At 38.9% G+C, this 26491-nt stretch overlaps 1 protein-coding gene across 2 annotated transcripts in view; it reads right to left on the reverse strand.

Annotated features, from left to right (window-relative positions):
- Positions 1-3432: 3432 nt before the first annotated feature.
- bend4.L (BEN domain containing 4 L homeolog) overlaps positions 3433-26491 on the reverse strand; it is a 62161-nt gene continuing 39102 nt past the window's right edge. Inside the window, exons 4-5 of one of the 2 annotated variants that reach the window (XM_018229447.2) lie at positions 13637-13877; positions 3433-4613 (exon numbers count right to left, since the gene is read on the reverse strand). In XM_018229447.2, coding sequence (XP_018084936.1) covers positions 4393-4613; positions 13637-13877 — 462 coding nt within the window. In that variant the 3' untranslated portion in view covers positions 3433-4392. The remainder of the gene's footprint in view (positions 4614-13636; positions 13878-26491) is intronic. The other variant, XM_041588633.1, reaches the window with a different exon arrangement.

Raw genomic sequence — 26491 nt, forward strand, 5'->3', positions numbered from 1 at the left:
ATAAAAGAAATAAAAAATAGACAGGCATTTAACTACAAATAAAGAGAAAAATAATATATCAATGTTTACAAAAATATTTAAGTTAAAGTTCCTTTTTCAATGAAAGGTGGAAAGAGTTCCCATGCCATGGTAAATGAATTATGGTCAAATCGATAATTCTGCTTCTTCCAATAGTTGATGTGTCTGAGCAGGAATCAAAAGGGGGATCATAGGCTGGAGGAATATTTTTCAAATATTTTACAGTGCCCAAGAAATCCATGTGTAGTGGTTGTCACAAGAAAAGCAAATGATAAAGCCGGCCAATCCCATATACAACCCCTGTACAATCACATTATAAACCAATTACGCAACGGCCGTCTCCCATAGACTCCATTTTATCTAAATTTTTAAAAATGATTTATTTTTCCCTGTAATAATAAAACAGTAGCATGTACTTAATCCCAAAATAATATATAATTAACCCTTATTGAAAGCAAAACCAGCCCATTGGCTTTATTTAATGATTTTATAGTAGGCTTAAGGTGTGAAGATCCAAATTACAAACAAAAGCCCAGGTCTGAGCTTTCTGGATAACAGGTCCCATACTATAAATACTTGGGAGTATAGTTCTGTAGTATTGAATACATCACACCCTATACCTACAGCTTTAGAATTAGGGCCTAAAACTGCACCACATCATGAAAATTACATTAAAATCTGGCACCCACTGCACATTTAAATGCTGATGGCCAAAATGTATCATAATGTGCCACCCTGAGTCTGACATGAATGGTCGGGTCGGGGACTCTCACTGTGCCTACAATGAAATGCAGGTGTGACATGGAATTCTTAGGGCCACAATATCTTATGAAATGGGCTGGGGCCTCTGTGTCTGTCTTAAAGTGTTACTGCACTTTACGCAGCTATTGCAACCAGTAGAAAATGGTCTTGGTAAAATAAGCATGGTACATGGGGTGTGGCCACAAATTGGACTTTACCCCAAAAAGCTTTTTTGTTTGTTTCTTCCTGATTTTGAAACATTCCACAAAAACTCTTCTAACATGACTCACGATGATCTGATACCTGCAAACGCCCGTACCCACTTGCTTCTATATCTTACAGCAGCTTTCGTTGGTGACCCTCTCCTCCTTCAATCCCTCCATTCTCTTGGCCTTCGTGGCACTGTCCTGTTCTTGCCACTTTTCAAGTGTCTCGTACAATGGAGTTTCAACATCTCCTTTGCTCAAGGCTCTTATAATCCTCATTGTATCCTCCCTCCCCGAGCCAACTATGAGATCAGTATTTGTATGTATATATTTATATATTTGATAACTACACCCTTCAATTGTACAAAGTAAAACAATAGCCAGGTGCCAATGCCCAGAAATTATGGTAACCAGCCCCCCGTTTCCATTTTGCGTGGCGTTTTATTTTGCATATAATATCACAGCTGAACGCAAGCACAGCCTATTAATTGGAATAATATTCTTCCAAAGGTGTAAGTGTTACTTTCAATAGATAAATGGTGTGAACTAGAAGCGAATCAGAAATCCTACTTACAGCCAATTATAAACCCATAAAAGGTTGCCGGTATTTCTGAAGGTGCTAAATGTTTTCCGTGTGCTGACTAAGTGTTAGACCTTCTGACTGTTTTCCAATAAATATTTTTCATGATGAAATATTTGCTAACAAACACATTATCTGCTAACAGGTTATTTATAATGGATTTGAGTTTACTGCACCTCTGTTCCTTGTAGCAATACGGCACCTTGTAGTGTCTCCATGCACCTGATGGGCTTCCCATTTGCCATTTGTGGTGGAAGATATGCCACATAAAAGGTTGCAAAGTCTCAGTTCTTACTGTAGTGAGTCCCAATTGTGACAACAGAGAGTGTAATACATACATAGTCTTATCAACTGCTAGTGGGTCAAATAATTGTGGCTGGCACCTTAACGCTATCCATTTTTCAATGTATCTGTGTTATTGTGCTGGTTATATATAGAGCCATTCTATGGAAAGTCTGGAGCACATTCACTAATTACATCAAAGACATTTTTCAGTGTTTGATGGATACGGGCACAAAGGATTCTGAATTCTGAATGCAGAATAGAAAGCAATATGGCACATAGCAGCAAAGTGACAAGAATAATTGATAGAATGGCTGATATAGATATTGTTGTGATATAATAACCCCAATTCATATTAATTCCATTTTACCAAATATTTAATTAACACTCACACTGAGGCTAATTGCAAATGTGGCCTTTTCTCTTTACTTACGCCACCAAAACTGGTTGTCTTTGTTTATTCCCTGCCATATTATTATTATTTTTTGGGGTTTGATTTCCAAAAAAAAAAAAAAGATGACACATTCGTACTACGGCTTACCCCCCATGCATGTACGAAGCAACAATAACATTTTACAAATCTAAATTGATCTAATACTAAAAACATGGTTGTTGATATAAAGAACATAGCAGGGCTTCTCTGTACGGAAGTAGTGGGTGGACTACAAACTCAACATCACTGACCAATGTAAAGAAGCTCCTAAAGGGCGAGCCAGGGGGAAACAGGTGGATCGTCAGGGGCCATGAATTGGGGACAAATTAAACCAATTTTAGAGGATGGGTATTTGGAGAGGTTGCACTGACTGGGAGTATTTTTATTAATATGTCTTATTTAAAGTGTATGGTTAAAGATGGAACCAGTCTCATGGTATGACTTATAGAATCTGTGAAATTATGAATGTCATAACATATAAATTACGGATCATCAATATAAATGATATCAACCATACAAATGTTCCAATTCTGTTTTCTTTTATTAGGCAAAAAGAAAGGTGGCATTCCTTTTCATATGGATTAGTGGGCTGTGGTCTAGTAACTGAGTCTACCCAAGTCATAAAAACAAAGGGAGGTTTGATCAAATGGTCAGATTTCGAGCCCCCAAAAATCAAAACAAAAGTGTACGTTACCATTCAGCTCACCTATTCCCTTTGGCATGTAAAGGGTTTGCTGCTTTTGTTTAGTGGGAGCCTCAGACTCGGACTCAACTTGGCTGAAATGACAATAAAATCCACTTGACTTGACTTGACTTGAACTTGGCGATGACCAATATGGCAGGGAATAAACCATGACAATGTTATTCCTTTTAATGGAAACAATCTATACACTCATGGGGTGCTCCACCAATGAGGCGAATTGATCCACTCGCCTCAGACGGCAGCGCCCCCTGGTTACCAGGGGTGGCAAAAATGCCGCTCCTGGTAACTAAGAGCTGAATTTCCGCTCTCTGCACTAGCGTCGTGCAGCGCCCCGACCCCCTCCTGCGCAGAAAATGTGAGCGCCGTGAAGAGGGGTTGGGGCGGCAACGGAAGGCCACCTTAGGTGGCATAAAGGCGCAGATCGGCGCTGATACATTCCCAACAATCCTTGCCTTTTGACACTATATAGTTTTTATTTGTAACCTCTTGTGAGGATTTTTGCAGGCCCCAAGTTTTTGGTGAATGACCTACAAGATAACTCTAAAATGTAAATCAAATTGCCCACCCATTGGCATCCAAACAGGGGAAAAGCCCCTGATACTGAACCGGAAGTAATCTCAGGTCTGATACTTTATATACACAGGCGTACCTGAAAAACTGCATGACCAGACATTTTCATATATTCATATTGAAAAAGTAGAATTGGCTGTTTGTGACCTTAAAAAAAAATGGTAGGAAATGGGGCATTCTAAAAAAAGAAATGAAACTTTCTGGTATTTATTGTCTGGTTGCCATTTTGCAGTTGAGAATGAGTTGGTGATGCTATTTTTAGCAGTTTAGTTTAGTTGGCTCGACTGCAATCACATGACTGGAGTGGTGACTTCCCATCCCCATGATTTGTATTAAAAATGGAGCACATGTGGATGGAAATAAATGCACACGCAGCCAGGCAAGTTGTACTCAGTATGTGGCTAGTGGTGACAGTTTATATGAACACGGGATATATAACAAGTTCAGGTTTTGCATAAGTTAACTAAATAGTATAATGTACAATGCAAATTCTATTAAAGCTAAGTTCTACGGAACAGACCAACACATTTCTCTTTAGCTTGATTCAGGGCCTGAACGCCTGCGTTATTATTCAGTAGTTCGAACGGAACAGTCACGGAACAGAGCCCGAGTCCCTGAAGCTGTACTGAGGTGACACACGGACAATAACATCTGGCTCCAAGTATACTCTGGGTTCTTTCAGAAGCTTCACTGCTGCAACGGGGCCTTCTCCCGGCACTGCGTCCCAGGCACCCGCTGCTGCGACAGAACATTAAAGACACACTGACTGTACTATTACACTAATTGATTCCATTTTTTGTTGTGGCTAACATGTTTTTATCTCGTTCAAACATCACAGTGCTTTTGCTTTCTTCTGACGTCAATCTCCAGATCCGTCATGAAAACTTCGGTTGAAAACCTCCTCCTGGCACACCTGCGGGTCAATGGCATCGTAATATGAATTTCCATTGTGGTGGAAGAAAGTGCCCACGGCACGACCCTGGCGCGCATGTCCTACAGCATCGCTGAACACTTTGTTTATCTGCTCTTCTGAAGGCATCCACCAGTCTGGGTTTGATATGCAGTGCATCCTAATGAACTCTGGGTGACATTGGAGAAACAAGACAGAACACAAGGTAAGAACGGAATATTTAGTAAAACCCAAGAGAGCTTGTCTGTCTATGTTTATTAGCATATTCAATCAAGCCAACCTTTTCCAAAACCTTTCTAATCCAGCTTCTCAGTTAACCATCAGTGTAACTTAACAGACCTTGGGTAATAATATATATCTCTCTCTCTCTCAAACAAGGGATTGAATCCCGAAACACGTAAGGCATAAGATCCTTGCAGGAGAATAAACCCGCTTTCCATCTGATCAAAGTGCTGTCCTTTCTTTTGGTTTTTGATATTTAAAAATAAAACTTAAATTTGAATTAGTAAGACCTGTGAGTGCGGATTCTTCAGTGTGTGTATATGTGTATATATATATATATATATATATATATATATATATATATATATATATATATATATATATATATATATATATATATATAGGCCTGGACTGGGATTCAAAATAGGCCCTGCCATTCCAAGTACACAGAGGCCCAAACAGCCCCCTACCAGCCCAAAACAGCCCCCACCAGCCCACTATATGGTAACTTTCTATGGAACCATACAGCAGCCCCTCTGGCATTTGCCAGAACTCACAGATTGCCAGTCCGGGCCTGTGTATATATATATATATATATATATATATATATATATATATATATATATATATATAGGTACGAGACATGTTATCCAGAGAAGCCTGGGACCTGGGGTCTTCCGGATAAGAGGTCTTTTCTGTATGCAACTCTCTATGTTCTATGTATGTAATTTGTGTGAATTCTTTGTATAAAAACATTTATTCTGCAGCGCTGCACAATATGTTGCCACTCTAAAAATATAAGTTAATAATAATAATTTCGATCATTGGTCCAAATTCTAGAGTTTTATATACCTCGAATGAACTCACGACTTAAATGGTTTCTAATTAAAAAAAAAAAAACTCAAACGGAAAAAACTTGAATCAGCAAGTTCAGGGTTAACGAATCGAGTTTTCGGCGAGAAATAAAATTGAATTGCTTGAATTTAATCGATCGAGTATTCAGGCAAAACAGGCTATTAACATCTTCAATGGTTCAAGGGACCTCTGCCATTGACTCCTACATAACCTCGACAGGTTTTAGATGGTGTATTTTTGGATTTAAACTATTTCCATGGTTGGGGTATTAAAAAAAATAGAAAAATTCAAGGGTTTTTTTTCTAACTGAAAGTGTGAATTTTGACAAAAAAAATAAACTCGAAAACTTACAGTTTCATGGAAAACACAACTTGATCCTTAATAAATAAACCCCTAAGTCTACTAATGAACACAATATGATTGTTTTGCCTCTAATAAGGATTCTTTATTTCTTAGTTGGGATCAAGTACAAGCGACTGTTTTATTAATACAATGAGAAAGGAAATAAAAATAAAAAACAGAATTATTTGATTAAAATGGGGACTATGGGAGACGTCCTTCCTGTAACTCAGAGCTTTCGGGATAACAGGTTTCAGGATAACGGATCCCATACCTGTATGTATACAGAATATCAATAAGTCTAATTTAACATACAGTGCCTGGAATCTTGTGTTTATATGTATGTATATGTATATGTATGTATATATATATATATATATATATATATATATATATATATATATATATACTGCCGGTACTGAAGAATTGAGCAGCCGAGGAAGTCACGACAAGGCAAATACTTCCAGAATACCATCATGAATCCCTATGATTAGCAAATATCGATACAATAATGAGAATTATTACAGGCTGCTCTTAGGTTCTATCAGACCTGAGAGCATTCATTGTTGACTCTAAAGCGGATCGTTATGACAGAGAATGTACATCGTAAAGCTGTAATTAGAAAGGGCTCTATGTAAGTACAGTTTATGGCAGTAATAAAGAATATGCAGCCAGACTTTAATGAGAAGGTAATGATCATTAATGTACTGTATGAGTCCATAACACTCTAAGACATGCATTACGGGGGCTTTTGCAGCGTTTATTCCCCAGTGTGTCCTACGTGGGGCTGAAAAGAGCACATGCTTTGGATCTCTTTACAGTCCTGCTCAGGGGTTTGCAGCTATAACATAGTCATTTCATAAACAGGCCCTGGAACACCACGACAGCAAGCCTTACTAGCTCTATGTTTTTGGGGGGAACACATCTACTTCCCTCTTTGAAAAATATATTTTTTAAGAGACATGTAAAACGAGAAACGTTATTTATTTTCTCAACTGAGCATCCTGTAGAGAGAGATTCTATTCATATCTTTTGGCTGGGGACTGTTGGGAAGGTCCTCATTGATGACACATTAAATCCAGCTGCTGAATTTGTGGGGAGAGAAGCTGACATTTTGTTGTTTACAACCGCAATTCCTCTTTCTTCCAGCAGATGGAGCCTAGTACAGTGAAATGTAAACTGCCACTTGTTCTAGCTAACCATAGCTATTAGTGCAGCATTGCCAAGTCTGGGTTAGCAATAAACCAAGACATGGAGCAGACATACTATGTTAAGTGTTTTATAGCAATCCATGATGATATGGTGTTTCCCAATAAATACTCAGACTGATAGGCAGAAAGGTCCTGCATGTTATGCCATACAACACTTGTGCCCCAGACAAAGGTATAAACGTGATATCAATATATAGCTAAGGATAATAAAATAGGGGCACGTGGTAGCTCAGTGGGTAGCACTTCTGCCTTGAAGCCCTGATTTTGATGTGAATGATGTATAATCTCTGAAAAAAAGATAATAATAATATAATAAAAATACAAAAAATATGAGAAAATAATTTGCATTGCTAATTGTGCAGATTCTTGCAATTTGGCAATTAGCACTCGTCCCCGTGTTAAAGGGGTGGTTCACTTTTGAAATAAGTTACTTAAAAGTTCCTAACAACTTTGCAATTGGTCTTCATTATTTATATTTTATAGTTTTTGAGTTATTTGCCTTTTTCTTCTGAGTCTTTCCAGCTTTCAAATGGTGGAGGGTCAATGACCCCATCTAAAAAAACAAAAGCTCTGTAAGGCTAACATTGTTACTTTTTATTACTCATCTTTCTATTCAGGTCCTATCCTATTCATATTCCAGTCAAATCAGTGCATGGTATGTATGTATGTATGTATGTATAACTTTATTTGTAAAGCACTGTTAAGGAGCCGCAGCGGTGTACAGTGCATAAAAGTACAATATATATATATAAAAGTATACATGGGGGAGACAAATCACATAATAAATATATACAGAATCATAGGACAAAGTGCTATGTGTTAAGAGACATAGTGGGAAGGAGGTCCCTGTCCCGCAGCGCTTACAGTCTAAGTGGATGGGAGGCTAACATACAGGCACAAATTGGAGAGGAAAATTGCACAAGGTAAGGCATAGTCAGTAGGGACAGGACTAGGCTAAAGACTGGTCCAAAAGGTAGACTCTTCGTTTTTTCTTTAAGAGATTGAGAGGATTTCTTACAGAGGAATTCAGGGATGGAATTCCAGAGATAAGGAGCAGCAAGATAGAAGGGTTTGAGACAAGAGGAGGCAGTGGATGTGGACAGTGTGAAGAGAAGGTGGCTCTGAGAAGAGCGGAGAAGATGACCAGGAACGTACAGTGAGACAAGAGAATAAATGTAGTGAGGAGCAGAGGAATGAAGGGCTTTGAATGCTAGTAGAAGGGTTTTATATTCTATTCTTTGCTTAACAGGCAGCCACGCTAAGGATTTTAATTGGGGTTGAACAGAAGGATCCTGGTAGCAGAGTTTAAGATTGATTGGAGGGGAGAAAGATGGGAGTCAGGAAGACCAGTTAGGAGGAGACTGCAATAGTCTAAACGGGATAATATAAGGGCATGGATTAGTATTTTGGTTGTTTGAGAATGAAATGGGCGTATCTTGGCTATATTCCGGAGGAAGAAACAACAGGTTTTGGCAATATTATTGATATGATTAGAGAAGGAGAGGGACTGGTCAAAGATGACCTCTAAGCAGCGTGCTGAGTTAACCGGGTTAATAGTCATTCCATCAATAGTACTAGTGAAAGGAAGAGAAGGGCTCGGTTTGGGTGGAAAGACCATGAGCTCAGTCTTGGCCATGTTGAGCTTGAGCTGGCGTTGGTTCATCCAGGAAGAGATAGCTACTAGGCAGTCTGCGATCTGGTTTTGAATGTCAGACGTTAGTGAGGGAGTGTCTAATTATATCTGAATGTCATTGGCATAGAGGTGATATTTAAGGCCAAATGAAGATATAAGGTCTCCTAAAGAGAGAGTGTACAAGGAGAAAAACAGAGGACCAAGTACAGAACCATGAGGCACCCCCACATTAAGATGAACAGGAGGAGAGGATTTGTTTGCAAAAGTAACAGAGAAGGTAGGAAGAGAACCAGAATGCAGCTTGATCACGGATACCAATTGAATGGAGAACTTGCATTATAACAGAATGGTTAACAGTATCAAAAGCAGAAGATAAGTCCAGGAGAATGAGAATAGAGTAATGCCATTTGGCCTTAGCAGACTGGAGATCATTTGCAACTCTACATAAGGCAGTCTCAGTGGAGTGTGCAGGTCAAAAGCCAGACTGCATAGGATCAAGTAGATTATTGGTGCAGAGAAAGTTAGAAATACGGGAGAAGACGAGACGTTCCAGAAGTTTAGAGGCTAGAGGTAAGAGAAAGACAGGACGGTAGTTAGACAAACAAGATGGGTCTAGTGTAGCCTTTTTCAGAATGGGCTTGACACAGGCCTGTTTGAGTAATGAGGGGAAGTAGCAGTTAGTGAGGAAATGTACTGGAGTGAGGACGGGAGCACACTGTTTTAATAGAGGTGATGAGATAGGATCAAGTGAGCAAGTTGTTGATGGAGAGGATGGGAGAAGTTTAGAGACCTCCAATCTTTAGGGGGAATGAGGATATTGGTATCTGAGGGATGGGAAAATTGTTTGTGGATAGAGTCAACTTTGCTTTCAAAGAAGTCATGGGGGGGTATGTTCAGGTGTTAGTGTATCATTTGTAGAGGGATGAAGTAGCGAGTTTAATATTGAAAACAAACGTCGTGGGTTGGATTTGTTGTTCTTTATGAGTGTATTGTAGTGCTGTTGTTTAGCCTGGGATAGGGAAGTACCAAGGCAGGCCATAAAAAATTTATAGTGGAGGAAGTCAGTTTTGTATGGGATTTCTTCCACATGTGCTCTGCCACTCGCGTACAGGACCGCAGAAATTGCGTCTGGTCGTTAATCCAGGGGCGGGGATTGCGGGCTCGACTGCGTTGTGGCTGCAGTGGGGCATGAGTATTGATAGCAGCAGACAGAACCGAGTTGTAGGTATTTACCAGTGAATCAGGATCAGAGGAAGTAGTGATGGAGGAGAAGCTAGAACTGAGAGAGTCAGATAGAGCAGTTATATATGGTTGCTAGGGTAAGTTGGACCCTAGTGACCAGATTGCTGAAATTGCAAACTGGAAAGCTTCTGAATAAAAGACTAAATAACTAAAAAAACTACAAATAATAAAAAATGAGAATCAACTGCACCAAATCCACTATTTTGGATTTGGCCAAACCCCTGAATCCTTCACGAAAGATTCGGCCGAATACCAATCCTAATTTGCATATGCAAATTAGGGGTGGGAAGGGAAAACATTTTTACTTCCTTATTTTGTGACAAAAAGTCACGCAAATTAGGATTCGGTTTGGCCGGGCAGAATCCAAATCCTGCTGAAAAAGGTTGAATCCTGGATACGGTGCATCCCTAACTAAAAGTTAATTTAAAGGTGGACCACCCCTTTAATAAATGATCCCCAGTATCCAACATTGATCATGTAGCTCTGGAAAGCAGTGGGTTTGCCATCCCAGGCTTATAAAACATACCCATTCATAATGACACTATTATATTATTCATTTAAAATCTCATACGGCTGCAACATCTGGCTGAGGCTTAAATAATAAGCAGAAGGGACATTGTTATCCTCTACTTATGGAATGATATAATTTGCCTGAATGTTCATTCACTGATCTTACAATAATGAATTTCCCTGTCTCTGCCCATTGTTTTCTGCAAAATGGATGTTACATTAATTTATGGAGATTAATACATGTAAAGATTAATGGTAACATAAACTCTATTAAGGCACAAGCATTCCATTTTCCGCTCCTTTCTTTAGTAAATATTTAGTAAACTTCGATTATTCTGCATAGAAAGCAGCCATGGTTAAACAAAGACTCCAGTATCAAATTTGGCCTTCATTTACAATGAATTGTCAAGGTTGCAAGCTGCTGTTTGTTTTCCAGAATTCCAGGCATCACGGAGCAATAATACAATGATACAGATACATTACTTCTGCCTGTGCAAGTTGTATCTAGGTTCACAAAGGGGACCCATTGTAAAATGTAAAAAACCTACTCTGCATACATAAAGGGGTTATGTAATAAAAAGCACTACGTTTGCCCAGGAGCAGAAACCCATAGTAACCAATCAGCAGGTAGCATTTACTGGTCACCTGTTTAAAAGCAAACATCTTATAGGTTGTTATAGGTTACTGCACATGGGCAAACTAAATGCGTTTTATTACATATGGGGGTAAGTCTGCCATGGAGTGCAGGTCTGGACTGAGAATTAAAATAGGCCCTGGCATTTCGGGTACACAGAGGCCCAATCAGCCCACACAGAGGCCCAAACAGCCCCCACCAGCCCACTAAATACTGACTTTCTATGGCACCTTATCGCAGCCCATCTGGCATTTGCCAGAACACACAGATTGCCAGTCCAGGCCTGATGGGGTGCCTGGGAAAGGTAAGGCGACAGTGTGGTGCTATGTTTGGGTTTTTTTCCACCCAGGATGGTGTATTTTTTTCCTAAAAGCAGAAATGTCCCATGTAAAAAATTTAGTGATCGCTAGTGGGTAATTAACATATTGGCAGTGAATCATGTTTTCCTTGCCCTTTAAGAAAAGGAGGACCCTTATACTAATAACCACTATCCAGAGATGAACATAATCTGTAAGGGTAGGACTACACAGAAGTTTTCAGCGCGTCTGCATCCAACAGTCGGATCAACGCTGCGACTTCATCCGACAATGCATTCACTTATGTTATTTCCGTCACATTCGATTTATCGCCGGTGTTTTGTCGCAGAGCGTCGGATCATGGCGAAAACGTCCGTGTAGTCCTACTTTAAGGCTAGAACTCAACAATGAGTCTGGAGCCAGACGCGTCTGGAGCTGGAGCCCGACGCGTCTGGAGCTATGCGACAAAACGCATGCAACTTGTCGGATGTTCTAAAGAAACCGGAAGTGAAGGAGAAATCGCAGGTAAGAACTACACTATACAGTTTTAGCGCGCTTTTGTCGCATATCGACGTGCTGTCTCCAGACGCGCCATGGAGTTCCAGCCTAAAACAACAGCATTGCACTGCAGGTGACGTTTAGGTTTTACTGACCATTCTGTGGTTTCAGTTACTGCTGGTGGTTTAATCACACTTTAGGGTATGGAACATATTATAAACCAGATATCTTTGTGTGATATGGGACCTGTTATCCAGAATGCTTTGGACCTGGGGTTTTCCAGATAAGGAATCTTTCTGTAATTTGGATCTCTTTACCAAATTAATTAATATTAATTACACCCATTAGGATTGCTTTGTTTCCAATAAGGATTAATTATATCTTAGTTGGGATCAAGTACAAGGTACCGTTTTCTTATTCCAGAGAAAAAGGGAATCATTTTAAAAATTATTTGATTAAAATGGAGTCTATGGGAGACGGCCTTCCCATAATTCAGAGCTTTCTGGATAACGGGTTTCTGGATAACAGGTCCCATTCACTAAATGGGGCCTAGGTGAATTGGTCTTCCCATAATTTGGGAGTTTCTATATACAGGTATGGGATCTGTTGTCCAAATTAGGGAAAGGCCGTCTCTCATAGACTCAATTTTATCCAAATAATCCAAATTTTTAAAAATGATTCCATTTGTCACTGTAATAATAAAACAGTACATTGTGCTTGATCCAAACTAAGATATAATTAATCCTTACTGGAAGCAAAACAATCGTATTGGGTTAATTTAATGTTTACTTGATTTTCTATCAGACAAGGTATGAAGATCTAAATTACGGAAAGATCCATTATCTGGAAAACCCCAAGGTCCTGAGCATTCTGGATAACAGATCCCATACCTGTACCAGTTTTCCGGATAAAGTATCCCATACATGTTTATAATGTATACATAAACAGTTGGTATGGAGATGTTTTGATTGATTGATGTATCTCCTAAAGGCTGCAGTGATATCAGAAATTGGTTTTAGGCAGGAATTTGGACCACTGTGGTCCCTGGCTGGCACTTACCTGATGCTTCTCCAGCATCCTGTGGATAAATAATGTAATACACTATGCTATGCATGCCTTACAGGTTATGAGATGTCTGTATAAAAGAAAGCTGAATGTTTATACCAATCACAGGTCAACATGGCTTGGTAAGTCTTCAGGAACCAATCATGCTGAACGTTCCCCTTGGCATGGGTTGGAGCAACTACATCGATTTTAGCACTGGGAACTTTTGTCTAGAAAAGTGATATTTAGCCAGTTTGGTGGGCTATACTTGTCACGTTCCATATACATGTTAATATAGATGGTGCAGAAGTATTTGGACATATAAGAGGGTTTTATCTGGACATGTCAGCAGACACAGGGTTGTCCTTGTCCTTCTACAAGGCAGGCAATTTCTTGTACTTTATGCTCCAAGCTGGTTTGATAAATTGATATTTAAAAAATTGTGTTTCACATAACGTCCTCCTGTATTGTCCCTTGAGCTTTCTCAAATGTTTCCCATCAGCCCTTGCACCATTCTAGTGATTTATTCTAGGACAAAATGTTGCACATCTAAAGGACTCAGCTGGAAAGAAAACGTCTAAGAAACTCTGTGATTACAGCGAGAGAGGAGATTTGCTAACACGGACTGTGATCTGCCATTCTTGGGGACAAAGAAGAAAAAATGGAATGAAATCACACAAGGATTACGCTGAGGGAAAAGGTGCAGTACCTCTGAGACATGTAACTTTAACAGGATCCAGGGGACGTCTTTCAGGACCAGTGTCTCCTGACTGCACTGACCTTTTCCTTTTCCCAAGGCCACAGGAGTATTTAAGCTCATCTGTTGTGAAAACAAATCTAATGAGGTATCGAAGAAGCCGGCGCCCGTCTTTCTTCGAAGAGTTGACTGCCTCGTCCCACTGTTTGCTAGAGATGTAGACGGGGTAGTTGTTCAGCAGCTGTTTACTGCCCTGCAAAGGGGAACACAGACAACACTGGAATGAGACTAGCACAATATACGTCTCAACAGCACAGCTTTTACACATACCCATTAAAAGTCACACCATGTGTGTCACATTCAACACTACCATATTTAGGCACAGGCAAGTAGGGAGTTCAATAGAAGCTCACGAAATCCCAGATAAGCATATTATTTCGCAGAAGACAAATTTACTGGAAATAGGGATCAATGCACAAATATTATAAACATTATAGTACAGGTATGGGACCTGTTATCCAGAATGCTCGGGACCTGGGGTTTTCCGGATAAAGGATCTTTCCGTAATTTGGGTCTCCATGCCTTAACTCTACTAGAAATTCATTTAAACATTAAATAAATCCAATAGGCTGGTTTTGCTTCCAATAAGGATTAATTATATCTTAGTTGGTATCAAGTACAAGGTAATGTTTTATTATTACAGAGAAAAAGGAAATCATTTTTAAAAATTTGGATTATTTGGATAAAATGGAGTCTATGGGAGTCCGTAATTCGGAGCTTTCTGGATATCGGGTTTCCGGATAAGGGATCCTATACCTGTACAGGAAAATAACCTGAAAACATCTATTCTTCCTCTTCAAGGGGGTGGTTAACCTTTACCTTTAAGTATGTTATAGAATGGCTGATTCTAAGAAACTTTTCATTTAGCCATCATGCTTTGTTTTTTATAGTTTTTTGAATTATTTGCCTTCTTCTTCTGACTCTTTCCAGCTTTCCAACGGGGGTCACTGACCCCATCTAAAAAAACAAATGCTCTGCAAGGCTACACATTTATTGTTATTGCTACTTTATATTACTTATCTTTCTATTGAGGGCAGCACCAGGCCAGGCGCAGCGGGCAATAGGAACGTGCGGGGGGAAAAAAAAAGACGCACATGCGCGTCAACGTGGATGTAAGACATCTGCGCATGAGCGAAAAGGATGCGCATGTGCGAAAAGGACGCGAGCGCCTGTGAGAGAGGACCGGTCTTGGGGTAGGCCTGACACCCCCTCCAGCTTTGCGCCCTAGGCACTTGCCTACTCTGTCTACCCCTGGTTCCGGGCCCTCTCCTATTCATAGTCCAGTCTCTCTTTCAAATCATTGTTGCTAGGGTTATTTAAATTCTAGCAACCAGATTGCTGAAACTGCAAACTGGAGAGCTGCTGAATTAAAAGTTAAATAACTTAATAACCACATATAATAAAAAATGGAAAACAAATGCATATTGGCTCAGAATATCATTCTTTACGTCATGCTAAAAGTTAATTTAAAGGTGAACAACCCCTTTGATAGCCCTGTAAGGTTTGATGCAAGTTGAGCTTGCTGCCAGCTCCAGGTTGTGCCTAAAGCTATTGTGCCAGTTTAATTGTATTTAAACTGTGTTTATTCATGTGACTCACATTATCATAACATCAATGAGGCTGCAACAGGTGCGTATTTTACAAATTCCATATTTCTTAAGGTGCTTAATTGCCTACATTTTAACCATATCTTGGATCCTGCTAAGACTTTCTTTGTGTGCAGTACCATCAATATAAGCAGATGGAAAAATAAATTGGTAGTATTTTTTAGGGATGCACCAATTCCAGTTTTCGGCCAAATCCTGCTGAAAAAGGTGCCTGGCTGAAACGAATCCTCATTTGCACATGCAAATTAGGGATGGGAAGGGAAATCAGGTGACTTTTCGTCACAAAACAAGGAAGAAACATTTTTTTCCCCACCATTTCCTTTCCTGACCCTAATTTGCATATGCAAATTTGGATTTGGTTTAGTATTTGGCTGAATCTTTTACGAAGGATCCGGGGAATCGACCGAATCCAAAATAGTGGATTCGGTGCATCCCTAGTATTTTTGCATCTAAAAACCTACTGAGAAACAATGAATAAAGAATTATGTTGGACCATTTTAATAAGAAGGCAATAACACAATAAGCAGTGAGTCCCGTGAGTATAAACACCCTTTAGTGACAGATTTTATTTCATATCTATATATTGAATTTCAGTGTTGTTACACGTGCTGGTGTGATTCTTATGAATACTGCTTCATTTACACGTTTACATTTTTTATTCTTTCTTTTTGTTCCTGTGATTTAATGCTGATTCTCTTGTTTCTTGATTCAAAGATGATTCTCTAGTTTCTTGTGAAATAAACACATTCTACACACAATAGATATTCCCCTTTCATTTGTTTCACTAATCCCTCTTTTGCCCAAGAAACTTGTCCCAAGTTTTTTTTCTTTACCCTAGTAGCAATAAATTTAAAAAAATAGTCTTTTTGTGGAGTGCCTTTAGATTACATAAAAAAAACATTAATACACCAAAACCCAACATTTCTGACAATGGAAATTGCATCAAAATACCAGTACATCCACATTGCTATATTCTCCATATACATTAAACACTGGATCACTAATAGCTACTGTATATATGTTATCCAGAATGTTTAGGACCTGGGGTATTCTGGATAAGGATGTTTCCGTTAATTTGGGTCTCCATACTTTGTCTGCAAAAATAATTTAAACATTAAATAAACCCAAAAGCATTTTTTTACTACCAGTACAGATTCATGCAGCTTCGTTTGGATCAAGGGTAAGGTACCATTTTATTTTACAGAGATAAATAAAGTCACTTTAAAATTTTTTTATTTGCTTAAAATCTATGGAAGATGACCTTCCTGTGATTTCTGGATAATGGGTTTCTGGATAACCGATTCCATACATGTATACACATCTGGGTTTATGTTACATCAGAAATTACCAATCTATATGGCCACATGTGTACATTTTTGGCCACCTTAACTCCATCCGTTTATTTATTTTTTGTTTTTTGTTTTCCCCTACTATTTTTTATTGGTCTGCAATCACCACCTGACACATTTTCATTTATTTGTATCTCTGTGACTTGTCATAGTTTGTTATAATATATGGGCAATAGGCACAGGGTCGGACTGGTCCCCGGGATATCGGATAAACTCCCAATGGACACAGATCCTGTTGGGCCCTCCCACAACGTAGCCATCAGCACTCAATGATGCCTGTGCATTCCACTGTGGAACACACGGCCATATTTCATTTTTTCCCCTGGAGATGTGGAAGTAAATCAGTAGTGGAGGGTGGGGGTGGAAGTGGCTGGGTGGTGGGTCCTTGTATTTATACTAGATTATAGTACTAGATTCATGGCAGCTATAAAGTTCGAGATTTACTAGCTGTTCTGTTGTAATAATAGGCACTGAACACTGAAACAAGGCCCAAGGAGTAAATGAGCAAATTGTGGAGAAACAGTTAGAGACTAATGTGTCCATATGTATTAATATATAGGATACCGTATATACTCGAGTATAAACCGTCCCGAGTATAAGCCGAGGTACCTAATTTTACCTCCAAAAACTGGGAAAGCTTATTGACTCGGGTATAAGCCGAGTTTAAGCCTAGGGTGAGAAATGCAGCAGCTTCTGGTAAGTTTCAATCAAAAAATTGAGGGTTTCTGCTCCCATTGGAGGTGCCGGCGTCTCGTTTTTGGATGTCGACGACCATTCTTGGATGCCGGCGACTATTCTTGGAGACTATTCTTGGAGGCCGGCGACTATTCTTGGAGGCCGGCGACTATTCTTAGACGCTGGCGACTATTCTTAGACGCCGGCGACCGTTTTGGCGCTTGACCCAAGTAAAAAGCCGAGTTTTTCAGCATATTTTGGGGCTGAAAAACTCGGCTTATACTCGAGTATATACGGTACCTTCATTTTATTTTTCTTCTATATTGTCCAAAAGGCATTAAAATATTTTTACATTGTTTTACCTGTCAGCAAGAACTGTTACTGGGATTTTTTCTACCCAAGGTAAGTCTTAGAAGCATAGAGCAAAATCTGAAGACTGTGTCATATAAAATAAAGTCTAGAAGTGTAAATAGGCAAGAATATCAGCTATTACAATTCTCTTGCTCTGTAAAACCAATTTCCTTGCATCATACAGAGTGTTCAGTTAACAATTCATACTCAATAAATGCAGTTCTGCTGGCTGTTTATCAGAATAGAGGAAGAAAGAGACACCAACTATCAATCAATTACAGCAGAAAGTGCTGCAAATGCTCCTTGCTAATGCCATCCGTGTAGTCATTTTCCTGTGCATGTGTGAACGCCATGTCGCAGTGCTGACAAATTTAAATATTAAGAAAGAGGCATGGAGCAGGGATAGCTCATCTGGGGAATGACATTTTCAAACAACACATTAAATCAAGGGAAGACAGTAAAAAATGCAAATTCCCAAAAGACAAAAAAAAAAAAACCCAAAACAATATGGCTATCTCAGAAACCAAAAGATTGAATGATATCATTAAAACCCTTTAATAATTATAGTACAATGATACATATTTCTAATACTAGACTGTGTTAATTAATGTTATGAAATGCAAATATTTACATGCAAATGTTTTGAAATCTTAATAAATAAATAGAATAGTGATGCTTTGTTACATACACATAGGGTTGTCTACAGCTCTATATTAGTCATAATCCAATACTTTTTGTAAGCAAATTGCTTCATTAGACTGTGCCATCACCTGGAACAAGTAAGTTTTTTACTTTGAAGGTGGCCATTGAACCATAAAATAAAGAAACATTTCCTAAGACAGTTCATAAATGCAAAATTTCCCCCCTTAGCGCTCATGCAGAGAGCCCTTCTGACTAAGTCTGGCTGCCCTCTAGACCAAGGGAGTTATTTACTAAAATCTAATTTTTTTCTCATATTTTAAATAAAAAAAGCTGGATCAAACTCTCTTCCACAATTTTGCCTTATTTATCATTAAAATAGCTCTGAGGGGCACATTTACTAAGCTCAAGTGAAGGATTCGAATATAAAAAACTTCGAATTTCGAAGTATTTTTTTGGGTACTTCGACCATTGAATAGGCTACTTCGACCTTCGACTAAGACTTTGATTCGAACTAAAAATTCAACCATTCGATAGTTCTGTCTCTTTAAAAAAAACTTTGACTACATACTTCGCCACTTTAAACCTACCGAGCACCAATGTTAGCCTATGGGGACCTTCCCCATAAGTTTTGCAAGCTATTTCTGATCGAAGGAAAATCGTTCGATCAATGGATTAAAATCCTTGAATCGTTCGATTCGAAGGATTTAATCGTTCGATCTAAGGATTTTTCCTTCGAGCGATCGATCAAAGTATTTGCGGTAAATCCTTCGACTTCGATATACGAAGTCAAAGGATTTTACTTCGATGGTCGAATATCGAGGGTTAATTAACCCTCAATATTAGACCCTTAGTAAATGTGCCCCCAATTAATCGGATCGGGAAAAACTTAAGAAAATTAAGCAAAAACCCGAATCGTATGTTTTTTTCAGTTTTTGCCCAAAAACCCCTTGATTTTTTGGCCGAAACCCAACCCCTTGATTTTTTGGCCGAAACCCAGCGCCAACCACTATATCTTCAAATTGCAATAGGGACAGCTCTCATTGACCTATGTCTGACCTTGACAGTTTTGGAATAGCAGATTTTTTTATTCGGGCTTTTTGAAGCATTGGCGTATAATAAAATAATAATAGTTTTAGTTTTAGTAAATAACCCCCCCACATGTCATACAAAAACCAGTGATGTAACAACAGCACAACTGGCCCCATCCCCTGCCAAAAATCTTCAAAGGGCCTGGTCCAAATAGCTGCTTCAGTCTGCAATCACCACCCTCACCAATACCCCCTCCCCATGCTTGTACCGGGCGAACTTGGAAATATTTGGGGATTTTAATGCTTTAGAGGAATCCAACTTGCGGTCCAGGCCCCCCTGTTCCCCAGTCCACCGTGGGGTCTGCTTCCTTTACAGTTATGCCACTGCAAAAACTTGAGTTGGAAGACAAGGTGATAACTGCAAAAAAAGGGTGGACCATACTGTAATTTCCCTTCCAGTTTTAAATGATCCCCTATAGCTTGCAGCTTTAAAAAAAACAGTGTTAATCTTAACCAAACAAAATAAAACAATTAGGAGTAATTCCCTGTTGTATTGTTTACTATTTAGTGGTAGCCATTTTGTTTAGTAAAATGATACAGATAGTGTAAGCCAGTGTTTATTTTCTGCAATTCTAAATTTTAAGTGCCCTTCCGAATGCAGATGGCCAACAGAGAACTTAAGCATCTGTATTTCACACATGTTCCTCAAACGACCTTTCCCTTCATTAATTAACATTTATATTCAGAAAGTACCAGGAAATATGTGACCAATCAGTGAGCACTGCTCCTGTGGTATTGGACAGTTACATCCCTGGCATTCTCTGTGGGACACTTGGACCTTATATACAGTAAATAGATGTCCAGTCTGCACTTGTCTCCATCATGCTCCACAGTACAAAATACAGTACATGTAGCCTTCCTATAACAGGAAAATAAATTAGACAGTCATTGTATAAGATAGCATCTAATTAAGGGTAAGAAAGTAGAAGGAGCTAGAAAGAAAGAAACCAATAACTGGTCAATATATTGGATTGTTGACATAATCTCCTGCCTAAAAACTGCTTCAAGCATTAGTCTTGCTCTGACCAAAGGACATTGTGTAACCTTTGCCCTGCCTCTGTCAATATTACCACCTTGTGATTGGCTGTTTTCGACACCCCAAAATTAGAATTACTTTAATATAAGACTTTGACTGTTTCAAAATGGTGTTTGCTGAAAACACATTCCGTCATGTGCCACATCCTTTCCAGTAGTTTAAAGTGGAACCAGTAAGGTAACTAGAGGGGGCCGGACCCTGGTGCGAAACGTGCAGCCGGGCCCCCGCCCCCCTCCGTACGCAATTATCTTCCCAAGGGCCCCTGAGGGGGTGCGGGCCCTGGCCCAATTGCACCCCCTGCTCCCCTGGTAGTTCCGCTACTGAGTGGAACAATAAGGCAAGAAATGTATTTAATAATATCCCACAAAACAAAGGAAGATATTCCACCAACAATGAAATCTGCACCTAAATGAGCAAGTAATTGCTCATTCTAAGGGCTGACACTTTTAAATTACATTTGCATTCTCCATAACAAGATCCAATGAGGTATAATGAACACCTTAGAAAAAGCAGTTATTTATAATTTGCACTTTAACAGGTAGAAGGCAACGTGTCAATGATCCAGTGACTGAGAACATCATTTAAATATAACCCATAACCTTTTCTTTTCTCCATTAACATGTCAGGGGTCTAGCAAGGGAGTGATGAAAAGAGTTGTCTTTATGGCAGGTGACAAGTGAACAATGCAAATGAAGTTCTATCATCTCTACTCTCAGTTTGCCATTACGGCGTCGCATTAAAGTGTGTAAACTGTGGTGTTCATTTTATCGCAGAAGAGAAAGAACCCATAAAATAAATATAACAGATGTATAAAAAAAAAAAACATTAAAATGCTCATTAATAGAAATGCAGAGCGGATTAATTCAGGTTCCCCGGCGCTAAACAAAATGTCACCATGTTAACTTGAAATTTTTCTCACTTCTCGACGCTCTTAATTTATTTGAGCGCTATAACCTCAGAGTTAACTAGATGTACTGGGACTAATTACGTGAATTTGTATAACGCACAAAAACACCACTTGGAGCAATGATTTGTCCGTGACACCAAGAAAACTCATTTTGGTGCAGAATTGTTTACTTGCCTTAAGTCATTTTACAAAACCCCAGAGCTTTACACATTTCACATTAATCAACCAACAGATAATATACACAAGCCTTTTGTTTTGGGAAAACAAAACCTTGGTGAAATTAATGAAAGAAAATTAAAGATGGCTCTCTGAAATTCAGCTATGTTGAGCAACAATAATTAGTTCATATGTCCCAGTGAAGATTCATGAAAACCATGACTGCCAGGTCATATCTGAATTCTTTAGACCGATTCTTTAGTGGTTGGGTGAAGGAAAGCCATCAGAGGCCATAGGGTGCTCAGAGAAACAATATTACAAGGTTGACAAGGACATGGGATTCTAGTTGTGGCTCTAGTTGGGTAGCAATAGCAATATGTGGGATAGTAACAAGGAGTACAACTTATAAGATGCTTTATCACAATGAAATGCATAGAGCCTGAGATGCAGTAGAAATTAATAAATCAGAATAATTCAGAAACTTCAGCAGGCTTCCTTTAAAGCTTGATAAGACAGATATAGGCCCAAGCATTTAGCTTCTAGTTTTGTAAATAACCTAATGATATATCAAATCCAGTGCGAGTGAACCAAACAAGCACAAAACAAGAATGGTGACATCCACAAACCCAACTATGTTTGTAATCAGCTTATCTAGATGTCGCTCTTTTTTACCAGCACATATCTATAGCCTAATACTGCCATTAAAGGTGTGGCATTAAAAATATATTTACCCTTCCTATTTTAAGAGAATATTATGTTTGCCCTGCTCATTTTGGGTAGCAAGTAGGTTGCAGGAACTTCTTTTTTGGGAGATGCCAGGAATGTGGTGTCTGTTACTCTCTTGCAAATGAGACTGGACATACAAGGGCTTGAATATAAAAAAAAAAAACGCTTCATACACAATTCAACTGGAGAAACTGTTATATGAACAGCAAAGAGGACCCTTTGACTATCAGTAGAATTCCTGGTACTGCTTTGTGAATTTCCTTGAAGGTAAAATGATTGACTTCTAATATTATGCCTAGGGCCATGGGGGTGGCTGTAGATTTTCTATGCAAAACACAGCATTATTTTCTGCCTCATCCCAGCCTTCCTCAAACGTCCTGCTCACACTAAGGATCCTTCCAAATGAAGATACTGCAACTGTTAGCAAAATATAACAGATTTACTACAATTCACTTTTGAGTTTCTTATATTTTTTTCATATTATACTGCCTTGAACTAGCACAACACACATTTTTGACTACAGCAGAGCCTTGTTTTTTACTCCTAGCAACAGTGATTTCCAATCAGCTTTCAAAATTAAATTAAAAAAAAATCTGTTTCAAATGTATTTAAATCTGTTGAAGTCACAGCACAAGTCACATGACTGGGGGCCACCTGGGAAATTGACAACATGTCAGATTTCAACATTAAATGGAAAGAAAATCTGTCTGTACAGTTTAAGGCTTACAGAGCCATAATGACATTCTTTTTATATATATATATTGGCATACTTATCAAGGGTCGAATTTCGAAGTACAAAAAACGTCTAAATTCGACCATCGAAGTTTTTTCACCGAATTTGGCAATCCTGCGATCGAATAAAAATGATTAAATCCTTAGAATCAAACAATTCGAAGGATTTCAGCGATCGATCGAAGGATTTTTATTCGATGTGTAAAGACTTAGAAAATGGTTGTAGAAGGTCCCCATAGGCTAACATAGCACTTCAGCAGGTTTAATAGTAAATGCTTTCCAACACACACAGCATTGGAACAGGAAGAAAGGTGAGATATTTTAAGACTCCCCTACAGAAGTGATATGCAACAGATAACATTAACTTCACACCTCATAGGCAAAGCTGTAATGATAAAAGTGAAAACAACCCATTCACCAAGCACTGTATATGGCACACACAGGGAGCATATGCCAGGCAGAGTATGACACACACAGGGAGCATATGCCAGGCAGAGTATGACACACACAGGGAGCATAGGAAAAGCAGAGTATGGCACACACAGGGAGCATAGGAAAAGCAGAGTATGGCACACACAGGGAGCATAGGGCAGGCAGAGTATGGCACACACAGGGAGCATAGGGCAGGCAAAGTTTGGCACACACAGGGAGCATAGGGCAAGCACAGTATGGCACACAGGGAGCATAGGAAAAGCAGAGTACAGCACATACAGGAAGCATAGGGCAGGCAGACAGTATGGTACACACAGGGAGCATAGGGCAGGCAGAGTATGGCACACACAGGGAGCATAGAGAAGGCAGAGTTTGGCGCACACAGGGAGCATAGGGAAGGCACAGTATGGCAAACACAGGGAGCAAAGGGCAGGCAGAGTATGGCACACACAGGGAGCATATGGAAGGCAGAATACAGCAGGAGACAGGGAAACATATCAGGACCACTCTAAGATTAACAGTTCATACTATGCTACGTACAGTAACACAATGCTGGTGCCCCTCTAGCAATTCGTATGAGAGTGAACATATGTACAATATGGGCACTGTGAGTCTGGGTCTGAGATGTGAACAGTACAGGGCTTTAGCGGTGTGAGGGGGGATTAGAGGTGTGAACAAAGCAGGATCTTACTTGAATTTGAGGTGCAAACAAATCAGAGGGCAGTTAATTCAGTACTGATATATTTCAAAGCTTACACAAGGAAAGCAGTCACAGCAGGCAGACTTTCATGTGGGGGCCACACAATGGGGACCGCAGGCCACCAGTTCTCTTTCTGCATCATTTGAAATCCTGGCAGGGAAGGAGGGACCAAACACTGATGATACAAATTGTAACAACTCCTCCACAGCTTACAGACAGCATACAGGAACTACATTACCCACAATGCATTGCACTAAGATGTTCTATTCCTTATTGAAATCACGTGTGCAGGGAATTGTGGGGTTTGGAGGATGCAGGCTAAGGACAGATTGCTGCTGATACAAAGTAACAGTAGTCAGCTTACTCAGCAAAGTAGTCAGAAAGATCAGCAGAAGAGCAGGGGGCTAGTCTTAGGGAACTGTCAGAAACCATGAAAAATCGGAATATTTTTTAATTGATGTAAATTGCAAAATTGCTTGAAATTATGTTTATTTTTCAAAAAGCTTAAGTTTTGTTTTTGTGGAGTTCCCCTTTAATAAAAGTTCACCCCTTTAATTACACCCTCCAAAAAAAGTTCCAATGTGTTTTTGGTACTGGATAAATCTATTGGAATATACAGCATCTTTGCTCCTTTTTTGCCTAACTTTGAAGGAAGACACTCAAAACATGATGCAGTTTCCTTTATTCTGTTCGGAGTGTTTTTTTTTGTGTATATATATATAATACACAAAAGCCATGAATATCCTGTAAATTATATCCTTATAAACAGTGAGTTCTGATGTCATCAGTTATAAACGGTGAGTTCTGATGTCATTTCTGTCACATGACTCACTAAAACTTGTGTATTATAATAAATAAAGTACCCCCAGTTGTAAAATATGAGGATATTAGAAGTTACCTCGGAGTTCCATGACCTGTATAAAAACACTCGGCCTTCGGCCTCGTGTTTTTATATGGTCATGAAACTCCTCGGTAACTTATAATATCCTTATATTTTACAAGAGGGGGTACTTTATTCACTATATATATATATATATATATATATATATATATATATATATATATATATATATATATATATAAATAATATATATATATGTATGTATGTATAATGCTGTGTATTGGCCAAATATAAAGCTTCATTCCAAGTTCCTAACATGTACCTTTTCTTCAGAAGATGCGCTAGTTAAAAAGCCTACCCATGCACTGTAATGTAGCCAATTAGCTGGTTCTGTCTTATATTGATTTAATAAGCCCATTTTATGATTACTTAACAGCACAGCTGATGCAGAAATGTCTAAAATGTATTTTATTAGATTGTAATTACCGAATGCAATCTCCGATTATTGTTTCTGCTGCCTGTTATTTAAATTCCTTCTTTAGAGGAAACATTTGGCCATAAACAAGTGGTGTATGTGTGGCAACATAAAGCAGACATCTACTGCTGCTGCAAAAGGCTCCTATGGGCATATTTAAAAAAGCAAATTTTCACTTCGGGAAACTTCGCAATACTTTGCACAACTTGTTCAGACGTTATTTTGTAGCAAATACGCATATTTATCAAAATGCTAAGTTTTGTCTCTGCAAATGAACACTGGTGTACTTTCGCCAGCAAAACTTCATCAGTGCAAACCCTTCTAAGCGCTATATTAGTGATTGTTGTTGAAATTGCTTGAAGTGGCCACTTTAAAATAGGAAGAAACTCAAACTCTAGCGTTTTGTCTTTTTTATGAATTTTTTGGCATACAGGATATGTCACTAACATAATAATGTTGAAGATGTAGCTTCATCTTATCAATTTGCCAGGTAGAACCTGGTGAAACAGACAAAAAGGGTAACGTATTGGAAAGTTCCCACTTTGATAAATTTGCTGAATAACGATTGTTTGCCTGAGCAAAAAAATCGCTAGTCGAAACTTCTCTAGCAGTGAGCTTTTTTGCTAGTAAAATTATCTGCTTTGCCTTTTAGTAAATTGGCAATGGCCCTGCAAATTGTCATTTTGACGAATTTTTACTTAAAAAGCCCACTTCGCCCTTTAGTAAATCTCCCCCTAAGTTGAGGTTATTACATAAAGCCAAAGATTGCATCATGTCATCCATCAATGTCAACAGGACTGCAGGCAAACTAATTTAAATGAAGTCAGGTGCATATTTTAAGTAATACAAGTCCAATGAAGTACAGAACAGGTTTTATCTGCATGGGGATAGGAACTATTATCCAGAAACCCTTTATCCAGAAAACTCAGAGTTACGGGAAAGCCATCTCCCATAGACCCCATTATAATCAAATAATTCCAATTTTTAAAAAAAGATTTCCTTTTTCTCTGTAATAATAAAACAGAACCTTGTGCTTGATTCCAACTAAGATATAATTAATCCTTATTGGAAGCAAAACGAGTTGGGTTTA

The sequence above is a fragment of the Xenopus laevis genome, chromosome 1L (genome assembly GCF_017654675.1).
Source record: "Xenopus laevis strain J_2021 chromosome 1L, Xenopus_laevis_v10.1, whole genome shotgun sequence".
In the NCBI taxonomy this organism is placed as follows: domain Eukaryota; kingdom Metazoa; phylum Chordata; class Amphibia; order Anura; family Pipidae; genus Xenopus; species Xenopus laevis.